Source organism: Bison bison, unplaced genomic scaffold, assembly GCF_000754665.1.
Source record: "Bison bison bison isolate TAMUID 2011002044 unplaced genomic scaffold, Bison_UMD1.0 scf7180017864341, whole genome shotgun sequence".
NCBI lineage: Eukaryota > Metazoa > Chordata > Mammalia > Artiodactyla > Bovidae > Bison > Bison bison.
Window position 1 is genome coordinate 6,953,910 of NW_011494913.1, and position 23,112 is coordinate 6,977,021.

The following is a 23,112-nucleotide window of genomic DNA, read 5'->3' on the forward strand; positions in this document are numbered from 1 at the left end:
CCTGGCGCCCTGGGCTGCGGGAGACGGCAGTGTGAGCACTGTCCCTGTGATGGAGGCTGGGGTCCAGCCAGTGTGATACCCACTTTGCAGACAGAAAAGGTGACCCCCAGACAAGATAACCTGTGTCACCATGCCACACGGCCATAGCCTCTGGACCTCCAACTCCAGGGACCCAGAGCAGGACTCTGACAGCCCCAGCCCTGTCCTCTGGGACAAGCCCTTCACTGAGTCAAGAGGAGGTGCAGAGAGGACAGACACCCAGGCACGGATCCTGGCAGGTGGGGGAGAGATCCCAGAGGCCTGCAGGGCCAGGTGAGAGCCGTGTTCTCTGCAGATGTTCTCCTTTTCAGAAGGCAGCACGTTGCAGGGATTCAGACAACCATATCACCTCTGGAAGCCTCCGCTTCCTTGTCCTTGGGTGAGGAGTCAATAAGAATACCTTGGTCTGAAGAGAGATTTAGCAGGGGCTGGGCTTCCCTGGTGGCTCATTGGTAAAGAATCTGCCTGCAGTGCAGGAATTGCAGGAGATGTGGGTTTCAGCCCTGGGTCAGGAAGATCCCCTGGAGAAGGGAATGGCAACCCACTCCAGTATTCTTGCTTGGAGAATTCTATGGACAGAGGAGCCCGGTGGGCTACATTCCATGGGGTCGCAAAGAGTTGAACACGACCAAAACAGCTTAGCGCACACGCTCTTGAAGGCAAACAAAGCCACTCTTTGCTACTCCACAAAGCTGATCTCCAGAGATGGCGGTCATGAGCCAGCCCCCCCACCACCCCAGATGAGTGGGACTGGGTCGCGGGCTTCTTGAGCCCCCACCAACCTGATCTGTCTCTGGAACTCTCCTCCTGGGGCCCAGCCTGAGAACTGGGTTCCTGGGCAGTGACTCTGCCATCTTGAACAGGTGGCTCCTTCCTGAAAAGAGACAGTCATGGTGCTGAGAGGGCTGCTGGCAGAGAAGGGTAGTTCAGATCAAAGAAAAGGAAGCTGGCTGCCTCTGTGGGCCAGACACAGGCCAGAAGCAGGACAGGCCGAGTTGAGGCCAGGATTTCACACATTGTCAACGTAAAAGATAAAAACAAGAGCAAAAGGTTGCCAGTGTCTGCTGGAAGGAGAGGGAGTCTGCCCTGCAGACCTGCGTGGCCTGTTCTAAGTCCTAGGGTACGGACAGAGGGACACACACAGACCCATGCTGGGCACCAGGCCGAGGCGGTTGGCTTCTGTGGCTGTGTGCCAAGTGGGCTCTCTGGGCTGCCTTCTGGCCCGGGGGAGGAGGGCAGCAGCACCCTCGAGGGGGCTAACCTCCAGGCCTCTGTGAAAGGTGGACTCCAAGCCAGGGCAGCCAGCGCTGGACTGGAGGAGGGATGGGTGTAATGGGAAGTAGCCATGCCGGGAAAGGAGCCTGGGAGGAGGAGACAGAGGAGCCAGGCCGGCACCGAGGGGCCTCCGAGGGGCCTTGTCTGAGGTGGCTCGTGTGACCACTTTTACCCTCCTTTCTAAGGAGCCCATCCAAACTCGAAGCTCTAAGGCCCAAATCCAGTATGAGTGAATAGGGACACCTGGAGATGAGCCAGGGGCATCGGCGTGCAGAGGGCCACGAGAGCAGCAACTTTACTTGCATTTTTGAAGGGGAAAACGTTTTGAATTTCCGACTCTTAGAAGGATTTATTATGTGTGGAAGCAAGCAAAACTCAGCAGCTTGCTGCCCGTCTTTGGGTGTGAAGTGGAAACAGGCAAACGTCTGTTAAGACAGGTAGAAAACCATTTTATCCCATCAAAACATTCTTAATATATTCAAATAAATCTGATATAAATAAATTCTGATAAACTTGTAAAAATAAATTCTGATATTGAAATAAAAGCAGAACCGTTGGAGGCTAAACCTGTGTGTTTCAGGACAGAACAGGCTGAGAGGCTTGGCTTGCAGACAGAGGCCTCTTTCTCTTACAGACGAGGAACGTCTGAGAAGCACAAGTGGAGGTGAGGGCAGCCTGGAGGGGGTCGGGGGTGACTTGGTTGTCATGGAGAAGGACCACTTGGGGGTGAGGCTTCAGGTTGGCAGCTGAGGTCCTGGGCTGAGGCAGTCAAGGGGTGACTGACCAGGTTGAGGGTGGGTTACCCTCCCACCTCCTGCCCCAAACAGAAATGGGGCTTTCACTCAGAGACAGAGATCAACCTCCTGGCCCCGCACACTCCAAGCAGTAGCTTTAGGTTGTCGTGGAGACCACCGGGCCCCGCCCCACCCAGCGGGACACTCACGAATGGCAGCTGGACTGTCCGGGTGTCCAGGAGAGGTGCACGCGCTCCCTGTCATCCTGTATCTGGAGCCGGATGGGCCGCTTCAGTCCCCAGGAAATGTTGAGGAGCCCCTCGATGATCAGAGCCCCTTCTTCCTGTGGGGACCCACACGCTCAGCCTCTCCTCTCAGAGCAGCCGCACTCAGGGGTCACTGACCACCTTCACACCCCCCTCAGACGTCAGCCCCCGCCCACGGGACCCCCCTGTGCACTCAGGCCCCCAGGTGCAGCCTCTCATCCCTAGGGTCCCGTCTTCCTCTAGGGGAAGGCCCACGAATTTCTCTGTGCTCTAAGGCACGAGGCCCGGGCTGGAGAGGAAGCCTGAGGCGTGCCCTTCCACCACTCAGGAGCAGGGGCTGGGGCAGGGCGCTGAGTCAGGTGTCCCACAGGAATGCAGCTGCCGTCCGGCAGGCACGTCCACACAGTGGCAAGGAAACACGTTCCAGGGAAGCACAGCTGTGCAGACACCGGTGCGACACGGGGCAGCTCTCCGTGCGGCGCTGCGCCTGCTCAGGGGGCCCACAGTCACATGCTCCTACTGGGAATGTGCCAAGGGCACTGGATCCCATGCCCACTAGGGCTGAGCAGGACCAGCATGGTCCCCACCCCCGATTTCCAAGCTGGCCTCTTTCCTGAAGGCCAGTCTTGCCTTCCTCACCACCTGGGGTATGGCCAGTCCTGTGCCCCACTACTGGCACACACACTCAGAGTATCTGCAACAGCTCCCAGCCGGCGATCCTGACCAGCCCTAATTCTCCAAGGTCTGCAGATGGCACAGCCACTCATCTGCTGCCAAACCCTGAGGTCCTAACCAACAGAGTCCTCCAGAAGCACTCTCAGCCAGCTCCCACTTGCTCCCCGTGGGTCCTTGATTCTGTTTCTTGACCTATTTCAGGCTTCTGTCTGCACACAACCACCTCCAACTTCCTTGTGCCAAGCTAATCAAGCCCACACGTGCTCCTGGCCAGGCTGCTTTGTCTGTACCCTCAGAGCACCTGCCAGGAACCTTCTCAGCCTCACCCTTCAGCCGAGTCAGGTCTCCCCAGCTACATGCTCCTAGTCTGCTCTGATACTGGTCTTTTGGCAATGAACTTAAAACATCATTCTCCCAGTGCTCTCTCAAGCATCATTCTGTTATAGATTCATCAACACCATTTCTTTCTCCTTGTTGGCACTGAAAACTGTAAGAACAGAGACCCTGTGGGAGTCTCACATCCCTGGCAACGCTTATAGGGCTGTCCTGCAGTACTGATCTCATGGTAGTTAGTAACAGTTTAAAAACACCCTGCCATCCACAAAGAAAATAGTTCTCTTCTGTTCAAGGTTATCAAAAATACACATAACTTTCTGGAATAGCCTTGCACCATTTGCTAAAAACAAGTGACAGCAACAGAAACAGCCAGAGCCGCTGACAACCACTGACACTGCACAGAGAGGTGACTTATGTCCCTGGAAGCAAAGACTATGGATTCAGGGAGTTAGAGGTCCCGTGAGGACAGTGAGAAAACCCAAAGTGGGAGGTGAAGGAGGTCCCCTCCTCTGCTGTGGGTTTCCTCTGATAAGATCAGAGAAAGCTGCAGGCCGGGAGGGCATTCCCTCCATCCAGGGAAGGGGAGCTCAGGCTGGGGGCACCCCTGCTGTCTGCGCAGGGACATCAGATATGAGCCACACGAGGCAGCTGGTCCCCAGCGCGGCTCAGCCCTGACCTCAGAGGCAGCAGCTCTGCCCCAGCCCCTCACTTCCCCAGACCAAGCCCCTGCATCTTTCTTCACAGTGGGGTCCCCAGAACTGTCTTTGAAGGCCTGGCCTCAGCATGTCCAGCTTCACAGACCCCGCCCCAGCCTTGCCCCAGAGCATCAGCTGGTCTGTGGCTATGGTTTTTTCCATGTTCCTCCACCCAGAGTCCGCTGTGGGGCGGGTATCTATGGATAAACATGTCTGCAGGTGGACATGAGCTGTTCCCGGTGAGCGGAGGCTCTCTCCAGCAATGTGTCAACATCTGACAGTGGTGTCTGAAGCCGAGTCTGAAAGCCAAGACCTGAACCGCATTTTGGGTGAAGGACATGATGCCTCGCTCATTGCCACGCTCTCTGTACCTAGAATAGTCACTGCTGCAGAGTGCTGGTTAGACAGTCAGGAACAAATACACAAGCCTGCTCTCATCCGACAGCTCCTCATCTGTGAAGCAGCAAGACCAGGACCCCGCAGACTGCCCCCGGTCCCAGAGGAAGGTGGGCATAGCCCAAGGCTCAGCAAGCCCAGGGAAGCCCGGCCTCGGCCATCTCCAGGCTGAGTTCCACATTGCTGTGTCTGACGGGGTCCCTGTGGGTGCAGGCCTGGAGCTCAGCCAGGGCCAGCAGTGGGCCAGAGTGACGTGGGGTGTCGGGGTGCTGGTGTAAGGTGTACCAAAGAACGCTTCCAGGTGGAGATGGTGGAGACTGGGGCCGCTGTGGAGGTCCAGTGGAGGCCCTGGCCCTCCCGGTGCCCTGAGATGGCCAGGAGCTGAGGCTACCCGACCCCTGCCCCGTGCAGTAAACATTCCCAGAACCTCCCACGGGCGCAAACACTTGCTCCGAGCTGGCGGCTGGGCCAGACCCCGCCCGCCAAGCTGTTTTCCTCTGAGAGCTTCCTGAGCGCTGCTATTTTTGGCCCCGTGTGACAGTAATTGATTGCCGGTGGAAAGGTTTATAAAAGCAGCGGCCAGGCCCCAGGCTTGCCAGACAGCTCAGGGAGGCTTTCGCTCTGGACAGAGGCCCGGAGCGTCGTCCTCCTTGTCCCTCTCGCAGAATCTGGCTCCGGACACCGGCTCCAACTCCTCGACCCTGGGCCCTTGGCCCTGAGTTTCCTGGGCGCTTCCTGAGGACTTCCCTGCTCGTGCATCTCCCCTGCTACCCCCAGACTTCCTCAGCTACAGGTAAGGGAGGGCTACTGCTCTCTGGCTTGAGGTAAAACAAAAACGCGTTGGGTATGTCTGAGGGCAGTTCTCAGCCTGGGACGTGCCCTGCTCACTGCGGGCTAGCGACCAGGATGCGGCTAACAGCGGAGGCGACAGCTGCGGAGGCTTTATATTCAGAGGCGTTTCCCCGAGGGGAACGTGCCATATGTTTTCCCAGCACCCTGGAGAGGTGTATTTATAACCCTATTTTACGGAGAAGTGGAGGCTTGGAGAGGTGACTTTGCCAAAGAACCCTGGGTCGGGAACGGCTGTCTGGTTTTGAACCCAGGTTTCCTCGGACTCCAGTCCCACAAGGACCCACAGTAATGATAGGGCCTTAAGGGATGTTGGCAGAAAGAGCCCAGGAGTTCGAGCCTGGTCTTGGATCTGCAGACTTTAAACTGCTCTCAGGCTTCTGATTCACCCAGGCGACCTCAGACAGGGGAGGGGACAGGAGAGGGGTGTCAGGATGGCCAGCAGTCTCTCACCCAAGCCCTCTGTCAACCAACAGGCTGCTGCCTCCCTGTCACCGGCAGCCATGAGGTCCCGGCTTTTGCTTTCTGTGGCCCTCCTGCCCACAATTCGGGAGACCTCGGAGGAGATGCTACCCGGAGGGGCTGGAGAGGAACCGCCCGCCTCCCCCAGCCTGGATGACTACGTGAGGTCCATTTGTCAGTTGGCACAGCCCACCTCAGTGCTGGATGAGGCTGCAGCCAGGGTGCGAACCAGCAGACCCCCCCGGCTAGCCCATTCCTGTGCAAAGAGCTGCCCCACTGGGTCTCTACAGGACATCACCACTCGCTTCACTGGCCAGCAGCCCTCCCTGCCCAGGACTGGCACTGTGGACCCCCTGGACTGGCTCTTTGGGGAGTCTCAGGAGAAGCAGCCAAGTAAAAGGGATGTGCCAAGGAGGACTGGACCCTCTGCTGATCCCTGGGCTTCTCGCAGACAGACGGACAGTGGCAAGGCGCCAGAGACCCCCCGAGGGAGGCTGAGTGATGCCAAGGCTCCAGGACACTCTCTGCAGAGAACGTCGAGGGACTGGCACCAGTGCTCCCAGGCTTCTGGGCAACCTGGACAGGATGCGGCCTCGCCCACAAGCCCTGGCCACAGCAGCATCCTCAGAACTCTCTCTCTGCACCTCCCGGTGATCCATGAACTCTGACGCCTCCCCAATAAAGCCTTCTGTAAATAGCACACAGGTCTGCATTTCCTCCACACCTCCTCTTCCTATCCAACCGCCCCACTCCCGCCCGCAACCCAGCTGGGCACTGCCCCTGGCAGGTCTCTGGGAGGGAACCGCCTCTCTGCAGGGGCTCTCTGCTTTGGCAAGTCGTAGCGAGACCCCTAGGAGAAGGCGACGGCGCCCCCTCCAGTGCTCCTGCCTGGAGAGTCCCAGGGACAGGGGAGCCTGGAAGGCTGCAGTCCATGGGGTCACGAAGAGTCGGACACGACGGAGCGACTTCACTTTCACTTTTCACTTTCATGCATTGGAGAAGGAAATGGCAACCCACTCCAGTGTTCTTGCCTGGAGAATCCCAGGGACGGGGGAGCCTGCTGGGCTGCCGTCTATGGGGTCGCACAGAGTCGGACACGACTGAAGCGACTTAGCAGCAGCAGCAGCAGCAGCAGCAGTGAGACCCCTTCTTTGAAAAACAGCCTATCCCACTTGTGGCTCTCCTAACTGGCTTATCACCTTTGGCAAGTTATTTAACATGTCTGTTCCTCAGTTTTCTCCTGGGTAACCTGTGATTAATGAAACTTGCCTCCTAGGTTGTGCTAAAACCCGCACGCATTCAGGGGCGCAGGTTACGAGCCCACATGTGGAGCAGCTGCTGCCTCTCTGGTGGTCTCACAGGTGGGGAAACAAGGAAGGTTGGGGGAGAGGAGAAATCAAAGTCTTGGCCCTCAATGGTTTCACAGCCTAGCCTTGGACACTCCCAAGTCCCCCCACGGGGACCATGAGCAAACAGAGGGGCTCAACCAACGCAGCTGCTGTGCTTCAGCGGTCTGTCCCTGGGGCTTCCCAGGGAACCTCAGGGGTCCCTCCGTGCAAGTCCTGCTGTGGCCCCAGGAGCATTCCCCCACGCTGATGGCCAAGACAGAAGCTGCCCCGGCCAGCCTGCAGGGCACCGCACGCCAGACCACACGGTTCTGTCCCCACTCGTTCCCACCCCCCACCGCCTCACCCAGGGCCTCTCATCCGTGGGGTGAACGGCAGGGTCCAGGGACCACAGCCTCATTCCACATGTCCATGGGTGCCCCCCCCCCCAGCCCTGGGTCCCCACAGCCTGGCAAACCTCAGTTCCCAGAGGCGTCTGGCAAGCAAGGGGGTGAGCATGAGGAACAGGGAGGGGGCAGACTGCCTTCCTCGGGGAGGAGGTTGGGCATCAGAGCAATCAGAAGACTCAGGCCCGAGGCCTGCTGCTGGGTTCTCCTGGGCCAGGCCAGAGGTGGCTGCCCTCGTCAGGGTGGGAAGGACGGACAGGCAAATGACAGAGCTGGGACCACAGGTGGGCTCGAGGCCCGCTTCAGTTTCCCCTACCTCCTTGCTCTGCGGACCAGCAAATTACTCTCCCTCCCTGCCTCCCTCCCTGCCTCTCTTTCGCCCTTTCTTTCCTTCAACTTTAAAATATTTACAGAAATCGCTTTGGACGTTTATGGCGCTCATCAGTCCTCTTTAATGTATGTTCTCTGAGGAGGCAGAATGTAAACCATACATTAAGAAAAAATGATTAGAATGATAATAATTTAAAATTTTAAAAGAAAACGTTTCAGACAAGTGGTTAGTTTCCTGATCTGTAAAGTGGGGACAGCAAGGCCCATCCTTCACATTCTACAGTGACTGGGGAAACAGTACAAGTGAACTCAGAGATGGATTTATGAACACACTATATACAAATTCCCAGCGGTCACGACCTGCCGTGCCTCTGGCTGGCTCACACCTCTGGGTCCCTGACCTTCTGCAGCAAATATGTGTGGAACAGGCATTGGTTGGAACTTCCTTAGGAGGTGATGAGTAGGGCTGACCTACTGGGGGGTGTGTGGCTGGTGAAGGGATGTGCTGGGCTCACTGGGCCAGCCTTACAGCGAAGCGGCAGAAATGAGGATGACGCTGCTAATCCCACCAGCTCAGAAATGACACTGCTGCATTTCGGGAGATCAGACAGGGCCCCGGAGAGCCCTGGGCTCTGGACTTCTCTGTCTATTTCCTGGATGTAAAAGAAGCTAATGGCACCTTCAGAAGGTACCCCCCAAAAAGAAAACAGAAAAGTTCTGGGGGGAGTGGTCTCCAGCAGCGTCCCAAGCTCCTGAGGACAGGAGCTCCAAGCCTAACAGAAAGTGCTCCTGGTGAGGCCCTAGTGAGCAGTCTTATTCTTCTCCCACCCAGCACTGAGACAGGGAAGGGACCCGAGTGCCCCTCCCACCTGGACAGGCAGCCTGGAGCACTCAGAAACTCCCAGGGAACACGGGCCTAGTACTCACCAGGGGCCGGTGGTCTGTCAACCCCTGTCATTCCGGCCTTCAGGCCGTAGAGGAAGGGGGATCATTGTAAGGGGGAAGGGGATCCCTGGTGGAGGAAGGTCCTTCCCTTAAGCAGGATGCAGTAGCTCAGGGGCTGAGGTCCCACACTGGGTGTGATATGCACTCAGGCCACCAGGGGGAGCACTGCATCCATTTAGAGCTGAGCGCTGGGCAAGGTGGGAGGCTGGCTTTGGAAGTTGGCTGCACACCACACCCAGTGACCCCAGGGACCTAAGGCCTCTAGCTCATAATGTCAGCAGTGATGTAGCTGCCCACTGGCATTTCCTGGTGGTCCATTATTCTCTACAGGAACCAACCAGCCTGGTTAAAATGCTTTGCTATTTTTCCAAAAGACTCAGATTGCTCCTGGTTATTCCCACTTTTCATTGTAAAACAAGCAGAATTATCCTATCCGAAAGGCAAGGTTTTCAAAGAAGGAAGCTAGTGCTTCAGCCTACTGCGCTGGGAATCCTTTGCTCCTAGCCCTTTAGAAGCTGGGGGAAAGTTCATGGGGAAACGCTTGCTCCAGGTGTGGCCCCTGCCCATTGACAACTTTCATCTCTCTAAGTTCAAGGGACTGCGGATGAGACAGTGGAAGAGAAGGTGCCCCAACTGCAGTAGCCAGGCTGAGGTTGCTCCATGGCAGGCCTGGTGACCATAGGGGTGGGGAGGTACCTGATGCTGAGCACCCCGTGCTTAGCTTGGGGGTCGAGCCTGGGGATCAAAGGTAATGAACAACCCTCTGAGTCTCTAAGCTCTGGTGAGTCATCCCCAACAGAGACCTCCAAAGGTCTCCAGAGCTTAATGCTGACCCTGCTCTCACTGTATCATACACTTCTCTGCTCAGGTCTTGGAGCCACACCAGCATCTCTGACTTACTTCAATGTCATCATGGACCAGAGACTCATTTAAAAGTCTCGGTTTCTTTGTTGGAAAATACCCCTCCTCCCTCATCAAGTTCTAGGACTACAATGAATAGAGTTGAGGCCAAGCTCCTCCTGTCTGTCCTGCCCTTGGGGCCTGCAGGGCCAGGAGAGGCCAATCTCAGGTGGCCCTGTAGCAAGTTATGAGGACAGCGAGTCCCTGAGGCCCAGAAGGTCCCAGGTGAGCGATCTGGGGAACTGCAGAGGCCCCGACACTGGGTGTGGGTGAGTCACTCTGAGACGTGGTGATCCAGGAACCAGTCATGCATTTCAGTATTAGAACTCCCTGCCTCCCAAGCCAGTGACCTGTCTCGATGGTGGCGGTCACCTCCAAAGACATACACTCCCTCAGGCTGGCATACCTGGATGGTTAAAGCTTCAGAAGTTTCATGAAAAGTACTTTCCAGCTCCAAGGAGATCAAGGCAGACCCCCCCCCACCTGCTTTAGGGTTAGAAAAATGAAAATCCCTGCCTGTGGGATGTTAACTTCCTGCCTCTGGGGAACCCCAGGGGCTTCTCTTCCTGATGCAAGGTCCTCTACTCCTCCACGGGGACTGTCCCATCACACAAACAGGGCTGGGGCTTCCCAGTCCCTCTTCCCACTCAGCTGTTCCTAAAGAGGGGAATGTCCTGGGGAATCCCAAGTGCCAAGATCAAGCTCTTAAATTAGCTGTTCTCAAACTTGGCCATCACCAGAATTCCCTGGAGGAGTTGTCAAAACAGCTGGGAGGGTGAAAGAGTTTCTGATTCAGCAGGCCTGAGAAAAGGAGGGTGGGAAGCGTCTGCTGGCCCTTCTCAGACACTGATGGGCTGCAGAAAGTCCAAGAGCCAACACGATCTCAACCCTGTATTCAGTCTGTCTGTCATGTCCAGCTCTTTGTGACTGTATGGACTTCCGCCCGCCATGTAGCTCCTCTGTCCATGGCATTTTTCAGGCATGAATACTGGAATGGGTTGCCATTTCCTTGTCTAGGGGATCTCAGCCGTGGTAACCCCCAAAATAAAGCTTAACCATGATCACGATAAGACTTCCCATTTGGCTTTTTCAAATGTCCCACTATCCCGACCAGGGCTCCCCTGTGAAAGATCTGGAAGTTCTGGATGGTGGTTAAGACCACCTCTACTTAATCTGCCTGGTGAGCGGCTCCCTGAGCCTTGGGATGCTGGTCACTCCCTGGAGTTCAGCTGGTGCCCATGGGCTATGTTCGGCTTACAGACGTGCTTTGTTTAGCTCACATAGTGTTTTGAGGTTTGGAAATTCCACATGAAATTCCGGATATCTAGCTTCTTTTGAAAAATCAGGAAGAGTTTGGGTGTCCCAATCCCAGAACTCCACGCGGCTACCCTGGGCTGGATCTGACAGGCAGCGGTGGCCTGCCAGTGGGCTGATGATGTCCTCTGTCACCACGCCCACCCTGCTCTGCACGTTTGGACCTGCCCGGCCCTGTGAGCATCGTTTGGGGAGCCCTCCTCTGCTGCAAGGCTCTCCTCTTGGTTGAAAAGCAGAGAGGCTCTGCCTTTACTCCTGGATTGCTGTGAACTTGGGCAAACCAGGGCCCTGTGATGAAGGATGGGCAGAGGAAGGACTGGGCTGGGTGAAATCTCAAAGATTTCAAACCCCAGAATCCTGACCTTCACTGAGACAAAAGTCCCAGGAGGAAGGAGAAGACCCACATTTTGAAACCCATCGGCTCTGCACTCTCTTGGGGATGGTCCGACCCTCAGGATCCCTTGCAGGGACCTCAAAGGAGATAATTTTGTCCCCAACTCAGAGAATGGGAGACCTGACAATCCGTTATCCTTACTGGACACTTAAAGTGAAGGGAACATCCCTTCACTTGGTTCACAGGTATAAAGAATGACCCTTGGTTAACAGCTCCAAAAAAGACTGGCCGAAGTCTTTTTGGCCAGCCAGGATGAATGGTGACCTGTGGAAAAGGAGAGAAGCGGCCTCACCTCCCTGCGCCTCAGCTGGGAGCTCTTGCCCTCGTGGTAGCAGTTGTAGGTTTTCAGCAGGCTTAAGAGCTCTGACCTGAAAAGGAAAAGACACACATGTGATCTTGGGATGTGGCCGGGCCTTAGATAAAGCATTTGGCTTTGGTGGCCTCAGTTTCCTCATTTATAAAATGGGGAACATGCTTTGCCAACAATATATATTCCATTGAGAGGCTAGACTTTGCCATCAGACACATGTCTTTTAATCTTCTAGGGAATTTCACATGCCAGCACTCCTGGAAAGCCTGAGGTGGGGCCGAGAAGGAAGCAAAACTCACAGAGGGGCCCAGGTCACACTGCTGTACTTTAAGGGTGTTTGCACAATTTCACTGTTATAGATAAGAGTTCCTGACAATCTCTCTACACTTTACTTCTGAGTCACCTCCTCAGAATAAATCACTTGGGCTTGGATAATTGGCTTTTTAAAAGCTCGCTTTTTCCCCCCATATGACTTCCTGTAAGGGTCTGGGGTGGCTGCTGTGGGAGTACCAGCACAGATGTCTGTCTCTTCTTCCTCCTGACTTTCTGGATGTGGTCAAGGGATGAGAGTGACAGCTGCGAGGGTCAGATCCTGAAGGCCCCAGGAAGGCTACTGTATCCAAACGCTTTCTCCCCAGAATAAAGGGAAAGCCACGGCTTGTGCCTTGGCCGAGGTGTGGCAGAGAGAAAATGACTCCAGTTTGCGGCCCCCAAGCTGGGCTCTGCAGGCAGTGCGGTCCAATAGACAAGACATGAAGGCCACACACATGATTTCAAATGGCCCAGTAGCCCAGGATCGGGCTTCCCTGGTGGTCAGGTGGTAAAGAATCTGCCTGCCTGCCTGCATGCAGGAGATGCGCAGGAGACCCGGGTTCAATTCCTGGCTGGGGGAGACCCATTAGAGAAGGAAATGGCACCCCACTCCAGTATTCTTGCCTGGGAAATCCCATGGACAGAGGAGTCTGGTGGGCTACAGTCCATGGGGTTGCAAAAGAGCTGGACATGACTTAGGGACTAAATCACCACAGAAGTCATGTTACCAAGGAAAATAAAATAGGGGAAATTATTATCAAAAATATTATCATGTAATCTATTAAATAACGAGACTTTGTTCATTGTTTTATTTTGTAAGAAATGTTTGCCACTTGGAGCTCCTTTTATATTCAGTACACCCTTTCAGCCACAGGCTACGTGCTTAGCAGCCACTGTGGCTGGGGGCTCCCCGCCGGAAAGAGAGGCTCTAGAACCTCTCGGGCTGTGCTTTCACGCAAGCAATCTAGGGCCTGGATGAGCAAAACACGCTCTGCTGCTCTGGTGTGCAGCCCTGTGTGACCTGGGATGATGGGAACTGGCGAGGTTTTACAACGTAGTGGTATTAACAATGCAGGATTCAATACTGCATGTCCAGTGTGCTTCTAAGTGTGTGAACACGGAATACAATTTTGTTAGAATATATTTATAGCACATAATTAATAGGATATATGTGTATATATATGCATTACACATAATAGGGCTTCCCAGGTGGCGTGAGTGGTGAAGAACCCGCCTGTCATTGCAGGAGACGTAAGAGATGGGGGTTTGATCTCTAACTGAAGCGACTTAGAATTCATCACATTAGGGTTACTATTATGACTTTTTCAAAATATTTAGTATTGTTCATTGTTCTTATTATCAAATATAAATCAGGAAACGATCTTGTAGGCAGCACTGCTTTTTTCAGGGTCTCCGGAAGGAGGATCCTAGGAGCCAGGTCCTCAGTAAAAGCTGATGCATTTTAAGGAGACTTGGTTTGCCTTCAGGACAACAGACAGGAGCTGACTAAATTTAGAAAATATTTGGACTCAGGACTCGAAATAAGAAATAAGATAAAATGAAAAGAAAAAAAAAGATTTTTTCTTTAGTTCAGCAGTGAACTTGGGAAAGTTTCCCAGTTTTTCTTTTTTTTATCATGAGACAGACGGGGAGTAAATAAAATAAAAAGAAGCAGAATTAAATCATAATGTCAATAAAATATACTTTTTCAATAAAAACTCAACACCAGTTTTGAGGGTTCTTTCCATGAACTGTTTAACACAATATGAGTTTAGGGTTGCTCTAGTTTTTAAATAAATTAAATGTCATCTCTGCAGAGTCACAATAGGCAGTCACACTTTCCTGCCTTCCTGGGCCCTAGGGAGGTGGGGGTCAAATGCATACCTTGATCCTTGATCTCCAAAGAGAAAGACTTCAGGAAGAAGCACCCCCATCAGTGTCCCTGGGGCAGGCCCACCATCATACTTATTAAAAGTGCCCAGAATCCTTTCCCACCAAGGCCGCCCCCGGCAGGGGCGTGGCCGTGGGGAGGGTGGGCATGGAGGCCTCTCTCTGCACACAAATGACTTACTTCAGAATGGACTTGCTGTCGCTGATGGGCACGTGAGAGCTGGGGGGGCAATCTTCCTTCATCTTCTCTTGTCTGCAGACTTGGAAGTTACCTGCTAGGTAGACAAGGAAGGGCCCACAGACGGGTAAGCCAGGAGGAGCAACAGCCAGTGTGGGGCCAGAGCTTTGCTGTAGAGGCCTGAGACCACTTACTCCTACTGCACCGCATCCCGCACGCCCAGGCACGGAGTGGCTGAAGTGTCAGACCCCGAGGACTTAATGGGACCCTGCGCCCACATGCGCCAGCCCGGGCAGGGCAAGGTCGGAACTACCGCTCAGCCCCTGTCCCAAACCTCTTCACAACCCCTAGGAATCAGATCACTCTCCTAAGTGTTTCAGGCTATATCCTCTTCCTTTTAAGGGCACCTTGAATGATGTCTTCCACCTCCGCTGCTCCCTCAGACCTCTAAGTCGCCCTGAGCCTTTCTTGCCCGTGCCCAAGGGTCCCGGGGTTCTAAGTCGCCCTGAGCCTTTCTTGCCCATGCCCAAGGGTCCCGGGGTTCTAAGTCGCCCTGAGCCTTTCTTGCCCATGCCCAAGGGTCCCGGGGTGGTTGCCCCATTGCTGCCTTTGGGGTCAGCACCCCTGGGCCAGCCCTCTTAGTGACAGGCTAATTGGTACCATGGTCACTACATGCCGGAGGCCGTTGAGAGTATTCTATGAATTATTTATTCCTGACAGTACTATAACGAGGTAAGGACGGTCGAATACTCATTTCACGGATGGGGAAACAGGGACAGAAGTTACGTGCTTCACCTAAGATTCCCGGCGAGTCGACGGCAAAGTCACTGATCACAAGCATCTAGCCCTCGACTCTGGTCTTTCAGCCCTTCTCTATACTGATCTTGACAGTGACTTAAACCCTCAGACCCTTCATTTTCTCTTTGGCGCGTGAAGTAACATCTGCCCTACAGGGCTGTTCATAGCCTCATCCATGAAACTGTCTCTTCTCATTCACAACCTGGAAATGTTTGTGGAGCTTCCCAAACTCTCCGGGGTTCCTTTCATGGAGGGTAAATCTAGAGCTTTCTCTATCCTGTTGGCATCCTGTGCATAGATTCCCACTCTTTTCTGTCTCTGCATTATTCTGGCCAAGTGCTCTGTTATCAACAGCCCCTGCGCTTTGGGCTCTAAGCCAGCATCTCTCTCTCTCACACACACACACACACACACACACACAATCTCACCTCGATCCTGCTTCTGCCCCCCTTCTCCCAAGGTGCAGCTAGGAATGAGGAGTTTAGCGACCCTGGAAGGTGGCACAGACCTGGGAGGGCACACAGCATGTCTTTCACATCATGGAGCGCCTTTGGCTTCTTAAAAAAAAACCAGAACACTCCACATCTGTTCACACAAACCTGGTTCAGCCACATTTTCCTGACCTGTGTGCATGCCAGTGCTACTGTGGGGCTCAGGGCCTGCTCCACTGCTGTTGCGTGGAGGACCTCGCCGCACTGTGCCCCGGGCGTTGATCCCAACTAGCCCAGCACACTGTCTTGATCCTGCTGGCTTGATCCTCCCACACACAGGAAGAGCCAGCCTTCTTGCAGCCACATCAGCCCTGAGCGCCGATGCTGGCGGCAGGGGACACACGGTGGGCATGGAGAAGGGGAATGATCTGGGGGTGGTGAGTTTCCCAGTGACATCAGAGTCATCCCCGAAACGCCTCCCCTCTGCCTTGGTCTGCAGTGTGGCAAACTGGCCCGCAGATGGGGCAGACTCCCAGCTGCGGCCGCAGCCGGCCCTGCCTCCATAGGGCATGGGGCATTCGCACCTTGGGGCCCTGGAGCTGGGGGCCTTCAGCAGCCTTCTCCTTGGCCTATTTCAAAATAGGGTTTCAGTTCCTCAGCACTTCAGCTCTCCTGTGGAAAAACTGACCTGCCAGCTTCTCTTTCCGGGTACTTCCGTAAATGCTACCAACACAGAAGCTGGCTTCAGCCCGGGGCAAGGCTGAGTCTCTCAGCCAACCCTGTTCCTGTTCCTATTGGGTCAGTGACCCGACTGTCTTGTTTTAAGCAAGCTAATAATGGGAAGGGCTGGATTTACCCAGAAATAACCCGAGGGGCTTTTTTTCCCTCATGCCTTGCTCTGCAGCCAGCTTCTCTCTCACTCCTCCCCACTTCCTGCTCTGGAGCACAGCTGCCTGAGCTGCTCTCAGGTCCCCTAGTGGGTTCGAGGCTTTGTCCTCCCTTTGGGCTTTTATGGCCATTCTCTCTCAGAATCCAGCATCATCCTCATCCTAGACTCTGCCCTTAGCTGTCCAGGAAGCCCTTCCCAGATCAGGCCCCTCCTCCAGCCATCAGCTCCTCTCTGGGCCAGCACCTGTGCCCCGCTCTCCGTCACAGAACCTGCCTCTTGCTTTGATTCTCCCAGAAGAGCAGGAGCCTAGCATGGCAGAGATGTTATGTTTATGCCTCACCGCTTGTTTCCAGCACAGATCATAAGACTGCATGCTGCAGGAGATTCATAAATGGCTGTTAAATTATTGAATGAGTACAGAAAGCCTCATGAAGTCCAACAAAGTCAACTTTCCCAGAGTTGTGTATACACAGCCGGAATAAATCACGTAAAAGTCTCTAGGGGCCAGGGACGTGACTTGGCTGAGGGACACTGGTCAGTGGAGTCTATGGGGCTTGGGGACACATTCTTCTTCCGGCGGGGCAGCTTTTCTGGTGTTTTATGAGAAGCCAGAAATCTGGATTTTTACAGATTATAGTTCATTTTAAAGTTGGGTGACTGTGGTGGAGACAATCACTGCCCCTGGACTGACCGCGTGATAGCTCCCGCTCCCCAGCCCCTTGCAGCCACAGGGCCATGTGACTAGCTCTGCAAATGGAAGTGCTGAGTGTCACTCCCAGGCCAGCGCATCTGGGCCAGCGTGTGGCCCGGCAGCTCTCCTGTTTCCCGCCATGGTGACCCGGAAAGCCATATAACCCAGTTAGTATAGCTTCTTGATGGTCAGCCTGGGTCCTAGAGTATCTCTGGGGACAAGAGGCCTCTGCCAATCCACAACAGATGTGGATGGGGGAAGAGAAATAAACCTCTCTGTTTCAGGGATTTGTTACTGCAGGATAAGCTAGTTTATTCTAATGCAGTAAATACTTCAATTAAAATGAATATACATGTCAATGTATGGCAAAAACCACTACAGTATTGTAAAGTAATTAGCCTCCAATTAAAATAAATAAATTAATTAAAAAATGAATGTGTATATATTTTTAACTTCCCAGGTCATGTTAGTGGTAAAGAACCAGGCTGCCGATGCAGGAGACACAAGAGATGCCCAGTTTGATCCCTGGGTTTGGAAGACCCCCTGGAGGAGGGCACGGCACCCCACTCCAGTACTCTTGCCTGGAGAACCCCATGGGCAGAGGAGCCTGGTGGGCTGCAGTCCACAGGGCTGCAAAGACTTGGACACGACTGAGCGACTGGGCGCTCATGCACATGCGTATATATGTAAAGCTTGCAGATACAGGACAGTTTATAGCACTTCATGCTTTCACTCTCCACAGCCTGCGAGGAATATGCCCATTTTGCTCTATTTAGTAGGGACACTTCTAAGTGGAATTCTCTTCTAAGAGAATTCTCTTCTAAACAGTGATTAGTTATTAATAGAAGATGCTTCTTAAAGTGTTCTGGGCTGGGAGCTGCTAAAAACCCATATAGCTTAAGTTGCATGCTTTTTCCTCTCTGGGTCTTGATTTTTCCATCTGTACAATGAGAATATTGATTTCCATTGAGTTAGAAATTTTCTTAGCTGTGGAACTCTTCATTCAAATGGAATATTTATGCAGATTAGATTAAAGGGGGTGTTCTGGCTGAAGGTGAGGTGGGTGGCGGGGAGGCCCCATCCATGGCTTTGTCCACGTGTGTGCTCATTGCTAAGTCATGTCCGACTCTTCGGGACCTTCACGGACTGTAGCCCACAGGGCTCCTCTGTCCATGAGATTCTCCAGGCATGAATACTGGAGTGGGTTGCCTTGCCCTCCTCCAGGGGATCTTCCATCTCTGGATAATACTGTGCTGCATGACAGAGGAGATGCTCTCCGCACTGGGCTTCTGGAATACACTTTACCCTAGAGAGCCTGCTTATTTAAAGGACACGATTAACAAGCTGAGGGACACCAGCTGGGGTTGGCAGCTCAGAGGGAATCAGGAGCAAAGTGCAGAAGGATCCTAGATGACACAGAACGAAGTGAAAGGAGAAGGTGGCTTGTTGAGTAAACAGCTTCTGTGTCAGGGAAAGAGAATGGAGGACACCATCCCAAGTAAGGGAAGGAGGGATGTGAGGAAGGCTGGCGGAAGCAACAAAGCTGCTTCCAAATTGCTGGGCGAGGCCTGAGCCTTACAGGGCGGGAGCCTCCACCCCAGGGAAAAACCGTCTCTTCTTTGAGAGAACCATAAACTGCTGTGTCCTCTGACATCCATCATGCGTATGGCCTGAAGCCACTCTCATGGTCTCTGATTCTTACATGTCTCATCCCGCGACTCCCAAGTTGGCCACTCCGTCATCTCCTTGCATTCCAGACCTGAGCGCTGGGGTCACTTTAGAATTCCACTCCAAATGTCGATACTGTGTTTGTGCCTCATTTACCCGACTGGAGGTTGAGACAGGTTTCATTCCCAGGGTCTTGTCCAGTTCTCAAGTGAGCTGCACGGGTACCTACGAGGCACCCTATAGATAACGTGAATGAGAGCTTGAGAGAGCGGGGACACAGACCCAGGAAGAAAGCCAATGGAGATGTCTCTCTGTTTGGAACATGTTCCTGAAACCTCCCCTTAAACACTCGCTGTCCTCGTGCATTGGGCAGGACTTAATGAACTCCAATAGAATGTTTTTCTACCTTTTATAAAAAGCATGATCTTATCTTTCAATAAAACCCCAGGGGAAGCCTAATGCACAAATGGGCCGCTCTGGTCGAGGGTGCGGTCGGGGAGAGGGTGGGCTGGCCCGCCGCCCTGGCGCAGTCTGAAAGTACAGAGTGAGATGCAGCTGGGCAGGCCAAGCCCTGTGGCTCTGCGGAGCCCAGCTTTCTTTGTCCTGGCTGGCTCCCCTCCCCCAGGCCCCAGGGCACACAGATCAGGCTCCACTCTTGCTTCCCTGGCTGGAGGAGGCTCTGTTCCCAATCCAAGGACTCAGGCTGCAGCCCAGGTTCCCTGTCCCCAGAGGAGGGGCCCCAGGGCAGCAAGCCAGCCATGGTTACCTGTCCCAGTGAACAGGCAGGGAATTGTTTTCGCTTTCCACTTCAGTAGCTGCTCTGCCAGCCGTGAGGAGGGGCCGTGAGGACAGTGGGCCGGCTGCCTGCCCTCCCCATTGTCCCTGGTCTTTCGTTTGGAACAAAGGCCACTGGAGGTTTTCAGCTGCCTGGTTTGGACCATCTTTCCTCTTTGGGGTTGTGGAGCCGGTTATCCTGGGAGAAGGCAGATGGCTCTTCAGGCCATCACTATAGCCCACTTCCTATGGGCCAAGGTCTGAAGCAGAAAAAGAAGGCTAATGCAGTGGTGTTTTCCTGAGGCTAAATCCACTGCATCGGAAAGCCTTTGATTTCAAGATGATGTGCTTCCCACAATGCCCCCTCTTTCATAAACTTGTGGCAACAATAGATGGTCATTGTCCTCACTTGGCAGAAGGAAAATGTTATCAGTGTGCAAATTAAAATGTGCTGAGGATGTGTGTGAAATCTGAACGCTTGGTAACCTCTGCTCTTACGTCTTATAAAATTACGAATCTGATGTTCCTCCTTGCGTGGGTGCTCAGTTGTGTCTGACTCTTTGTGACCCCACGGACTGTAGCCTACCAGCTTTCTCTGTCCATGGAGTTTTCCAGCCAAGAATACAGGAGCGGGCAAGCAGGATGAAATTTAAATATGTTAAGGACCATGACACGATGAGCCAAAGAAAAGGGACAGGGCGTAAGGGGCACGGCTGGGAGCCTCTGAGCCCAGGCTACTCAGACCAGAAGGAGGAAGGCGGTTCTCAAGAAAAGAGCAGGTGCTGGGACACTGCCATGCATTCCTGGGAAGCCCGAGGCCCCTGTTCTGCAGCCCAAGGCTACAACTTTCGATCACCAGCCAGGGCCAGCAGGAAGGTGGCAGGGAAAACAATGAACCTTTAAATGGGCCTTCGAGAGCACCTGTTAGCCAGCAAATGGCAGGAAGTTGGCCAAGGAAGAAATTGTAGTGCCTGCTGGTACCAGCTGCCCCTGATAGGGGGTCTGGCCAGACACAGGCCACTCCCAAGCAACAGATTTTTGCCAAGAGAGCCAGCTGTTGGGATGCGGGTGGTGAGCAGGAACACAGCAGCTGCAGCTCCCGTCCCCTTCCACACTGCTATCTTGGCTCTTCCTCTCTCCTCCATCTTCACCCCACCCTGGGCTTGACCACACCCTCCCCGCCCCAGCCCTGGTGGCCGGGAAGCCCACGGGGACATTGTGCAGTCCAGCTGGAGTCCGGCAGAGCAGGAGAGGCCACTGCAGAGCCCCTGGCACCTCGCCTCACCACCCTCTCCTGGGTCCATCCTCTGACCCTGGCTCACCTTTACTGTATCCTCTCCTCCCCCAAGTCTTGGCCTTCCACCAGCTCTCTCGCTCAGACCATCCCAACACCCAGTCCTCCATGACACCATTGACCTTCCTCTGAAGAGCCGAGCCCTCTGCACTTAGGCAGCCTGGCCCTTCTCATAAGCTTTTTGACAGCTCCCACTTAGAGGTGGTGCTACACCCGGACTCCTGCAGCCAGATATCCGGTTTCTGTCCTTGATTTCAAAACATGGCAACCTGGGGCAAGAAAGCACTTCCAATCCTCCTGCTCCCTCTCACACATACGTACTCCCTGGCCAAAGTCCTTACATACACCTCTTCCTCCTCAAACTGGACCCGCCCCTTGCCTATGGAAGAAGAAATCTAAGGAAACAGGAGGGCTTCCCGGTGGCATTAGTGGTTAAGAACCTGCCTGCCAATGCAGGAGACATGAGAATTCAATCCCTAGGTAGGGAAGATCCCCTGAAGGAGGAAGCAGGAAATGGCAGCCCACTCTAGTATTCTAGCCTGGAGAATCCCATGGACAGAGGAGCCTGGTGGGCTACAGTCCATATCATCACAAAGGGTCAGACACGACTGAGCACGCACTCATAGAAACAGGAATCCTTGCAGCCGTGCTTTTTGGGCCAAATAGCTACTCAGAATGATCACTGACCAATATCCCTCTGGCCTGGGGTTAGAGGGGCAGGCCCTCCGATTATTAAGTGCCAAGTGCTGTGGGGCAGCACTGACGCTCTCTATTGCTGCCCCCACCCCCTGCTCCCTGACGCGCCCTCCCGCCCCAGCCGGCGCTACCCACTGCACCACGCCTGCGTACCGCATGCAGCTGCTGAAGGCGGCTTCCTGCAAGACTCGGTTCAGCTCAGAACCATGGGTCATGGATCCCTTTGGAGTCTCTTGAAAGCTTAACACACTCTCTCCAGAAAAATGCCTGTGTGCGCATGAGTGTGCACACATGCACACATGAGATCTGCATACCATTGCAGGGGATCGGTAAACCCTTATCCATGTGCCCCAGGATCCCTAGGTCCCAGGTTAAGAACTTCTGCCGAATGCGTCGCAATAAGAAAGAGGAGGCAAGGGGGCGTCCCAGAGAGAAGGCAGGTGTGAGCTTTGCTCGGGCACTGGCTGATGATTTCAGCATGCTGCTGCATCTCTTGGGCCTCAGCTTAGCCAGGATTGTAGCCAGGCAGCTGGACAAGAGTGTCTTTAGTTCTCTTTCCAGCTCTGCAGCTATGGGGCTGTATGACACCTTCACTTCTACCCTCCAAGGTCAGGCAAGGCTGTTGTTGTTCTTGTTGGGTCACTAAAGTTGTGTTCAACTCTTTTGTGAACTCATAGATTATAGCCCACCATGCTCCTCTGTCCATGGGATTTCCCAGGCAAGAACACTGGACTGGGTTGCCATTTCCTCCTCCAGGGATTTTCCCAACCTAGGGATCAAACCTGCATCTCTAACACCACGGGCATATTCTTTACCACTGAGCCACCTGGGAAGCCCAAGGAAAGGGGAAGGGGCTCCAAATCTCTTTCAGCAGTGCATCCTGGGGAAGGAGGTCAGAAGCCAAAAACAGGAGGGAGCCGAATGCAAGTTCCCCTTTAACAGGAGTGAGAAATCTGCCGAAGCTTCGGAAAGTGCAGCCGCTTCCCATTTGATTTTGATTTACTTTAAAACAACTTGAAAATGTTTTCTTCAGTGTACTCTGTGGCAGGGTAACCACCAGCCTTTGTAAGAATCTGGATTTAGAGCTCTGCTCTGGGATTCTGTTGCTGAAGCTGAAACTCCAATACTTTGGCCACCTGATGCGAAGAACTGACTCATTTGAAAAGACCCTGATGCTGGGAATGACTGAAGGTGGGAGGAGAAGGGGACGACAGAGGATGAGATGGTTGGATGTCATCACTGACTCAATGGACATCAGTTTGAGTAAGCTCTGGGAGTTGGTGATGGACAGGGAGGCCTGGCATGCTGCGGTCCATGGGGTCACAAAGAGTCGAACATGACTGAACGACTGAACTGAACTGAACTGGGATTCCGTAGCTGTGTGACCTTAGGCAAATCCCTTTCCTTCTCTGACCTTCAGATTCCTCAGTTGAATCACTGACTGCTGTGAAGGTGAATGAGGGAACAGGTAAGATGGGCTTCACCCATGATAAACAAAAGTTCCCAGCAGAAGTCTGAATGGGAGTCCAGGGCTCCAGAGGGACAGTGAGGCTCTGATACAGGAACATGGTACTCAGAGAGGATGACGGTCCTCAGCAGGAGCGTCTATGAGCCATGGTATTTGGCTGAACTCACTCGCAAAACCAGGGCCCAGTCCAGAGTGTGTTCTGTAGCTCCCATAGTCAGAGCCTCCCCTTTGAGCCTCTGCATTTATAGAACCTGAACTATAACACATGCCTGAGTTCTGTTCATATTCCGTTGTTACGGGTCATTGTCCAGCTGACCCTGACCCAGGGGGACTCTGGACCTTTGCTCCATTCTCCAGGCCACCTGCTGGAG

At 53.8% G+C, this 23,112-nt stretch overlaps 2 protein-coding genes across 2 annotated transcripts in view; one reads left to right on the forward strand and one right to left on the reverse strand.

The window, feature by feature from the left end:
• Nucleotides 1-23,112, reverse strand: part of RASSF4 (Ras association (RalGDS/AF-6) domain family member 4) — a 33,884-nt gene that overhangs the window by 9,202 nt on the left and 1,570 nt on the right. The window contains exons 2-6 of the mRNA XM_010854522.1: nt 14,036-14,129; nt 11,635-11,710; nt 2,258-2,391; nt 822-913; nt 121-224 (exon numbers count right to left, since the gene is read on the reverse strand). Coding sequence (XP_010852824.1) covers nt 121-224; nt 822-913; nt 2,258-2,391; nt 11,635-11,710; nt 14,036-14,097 — 468 coding nt within the window. The 5' untranslated portion in view covers nt 14,098-14,129. The remainder of the gene's footprint in view (nt 1-120; nt 225-821; nt 914-2,257; nt 2,392-11,634; nt 11,711-14,035; nt 14,130-23,112) is intronic.
• On the forward strand, nt 2,404-6,427 carry LOC104999029 (chromosome unknown open reading frame, human C10orf10). The gene is made up of 2 exons (XM_010854485.1): nt 2,404-5,209; nt 5,742-6,427. The coding sequence occupies exon 2, from the start codon at nt 5,769-5,771 to the stop codon at nt 6,393-6,395; it is 627 nt and encodes a 208-aa protein (XP_010852787.1). The 5' UTR covers nt 2,404-5,209; nt 5,742-5,768; the 3' UTR covers nt 6,396-6,427.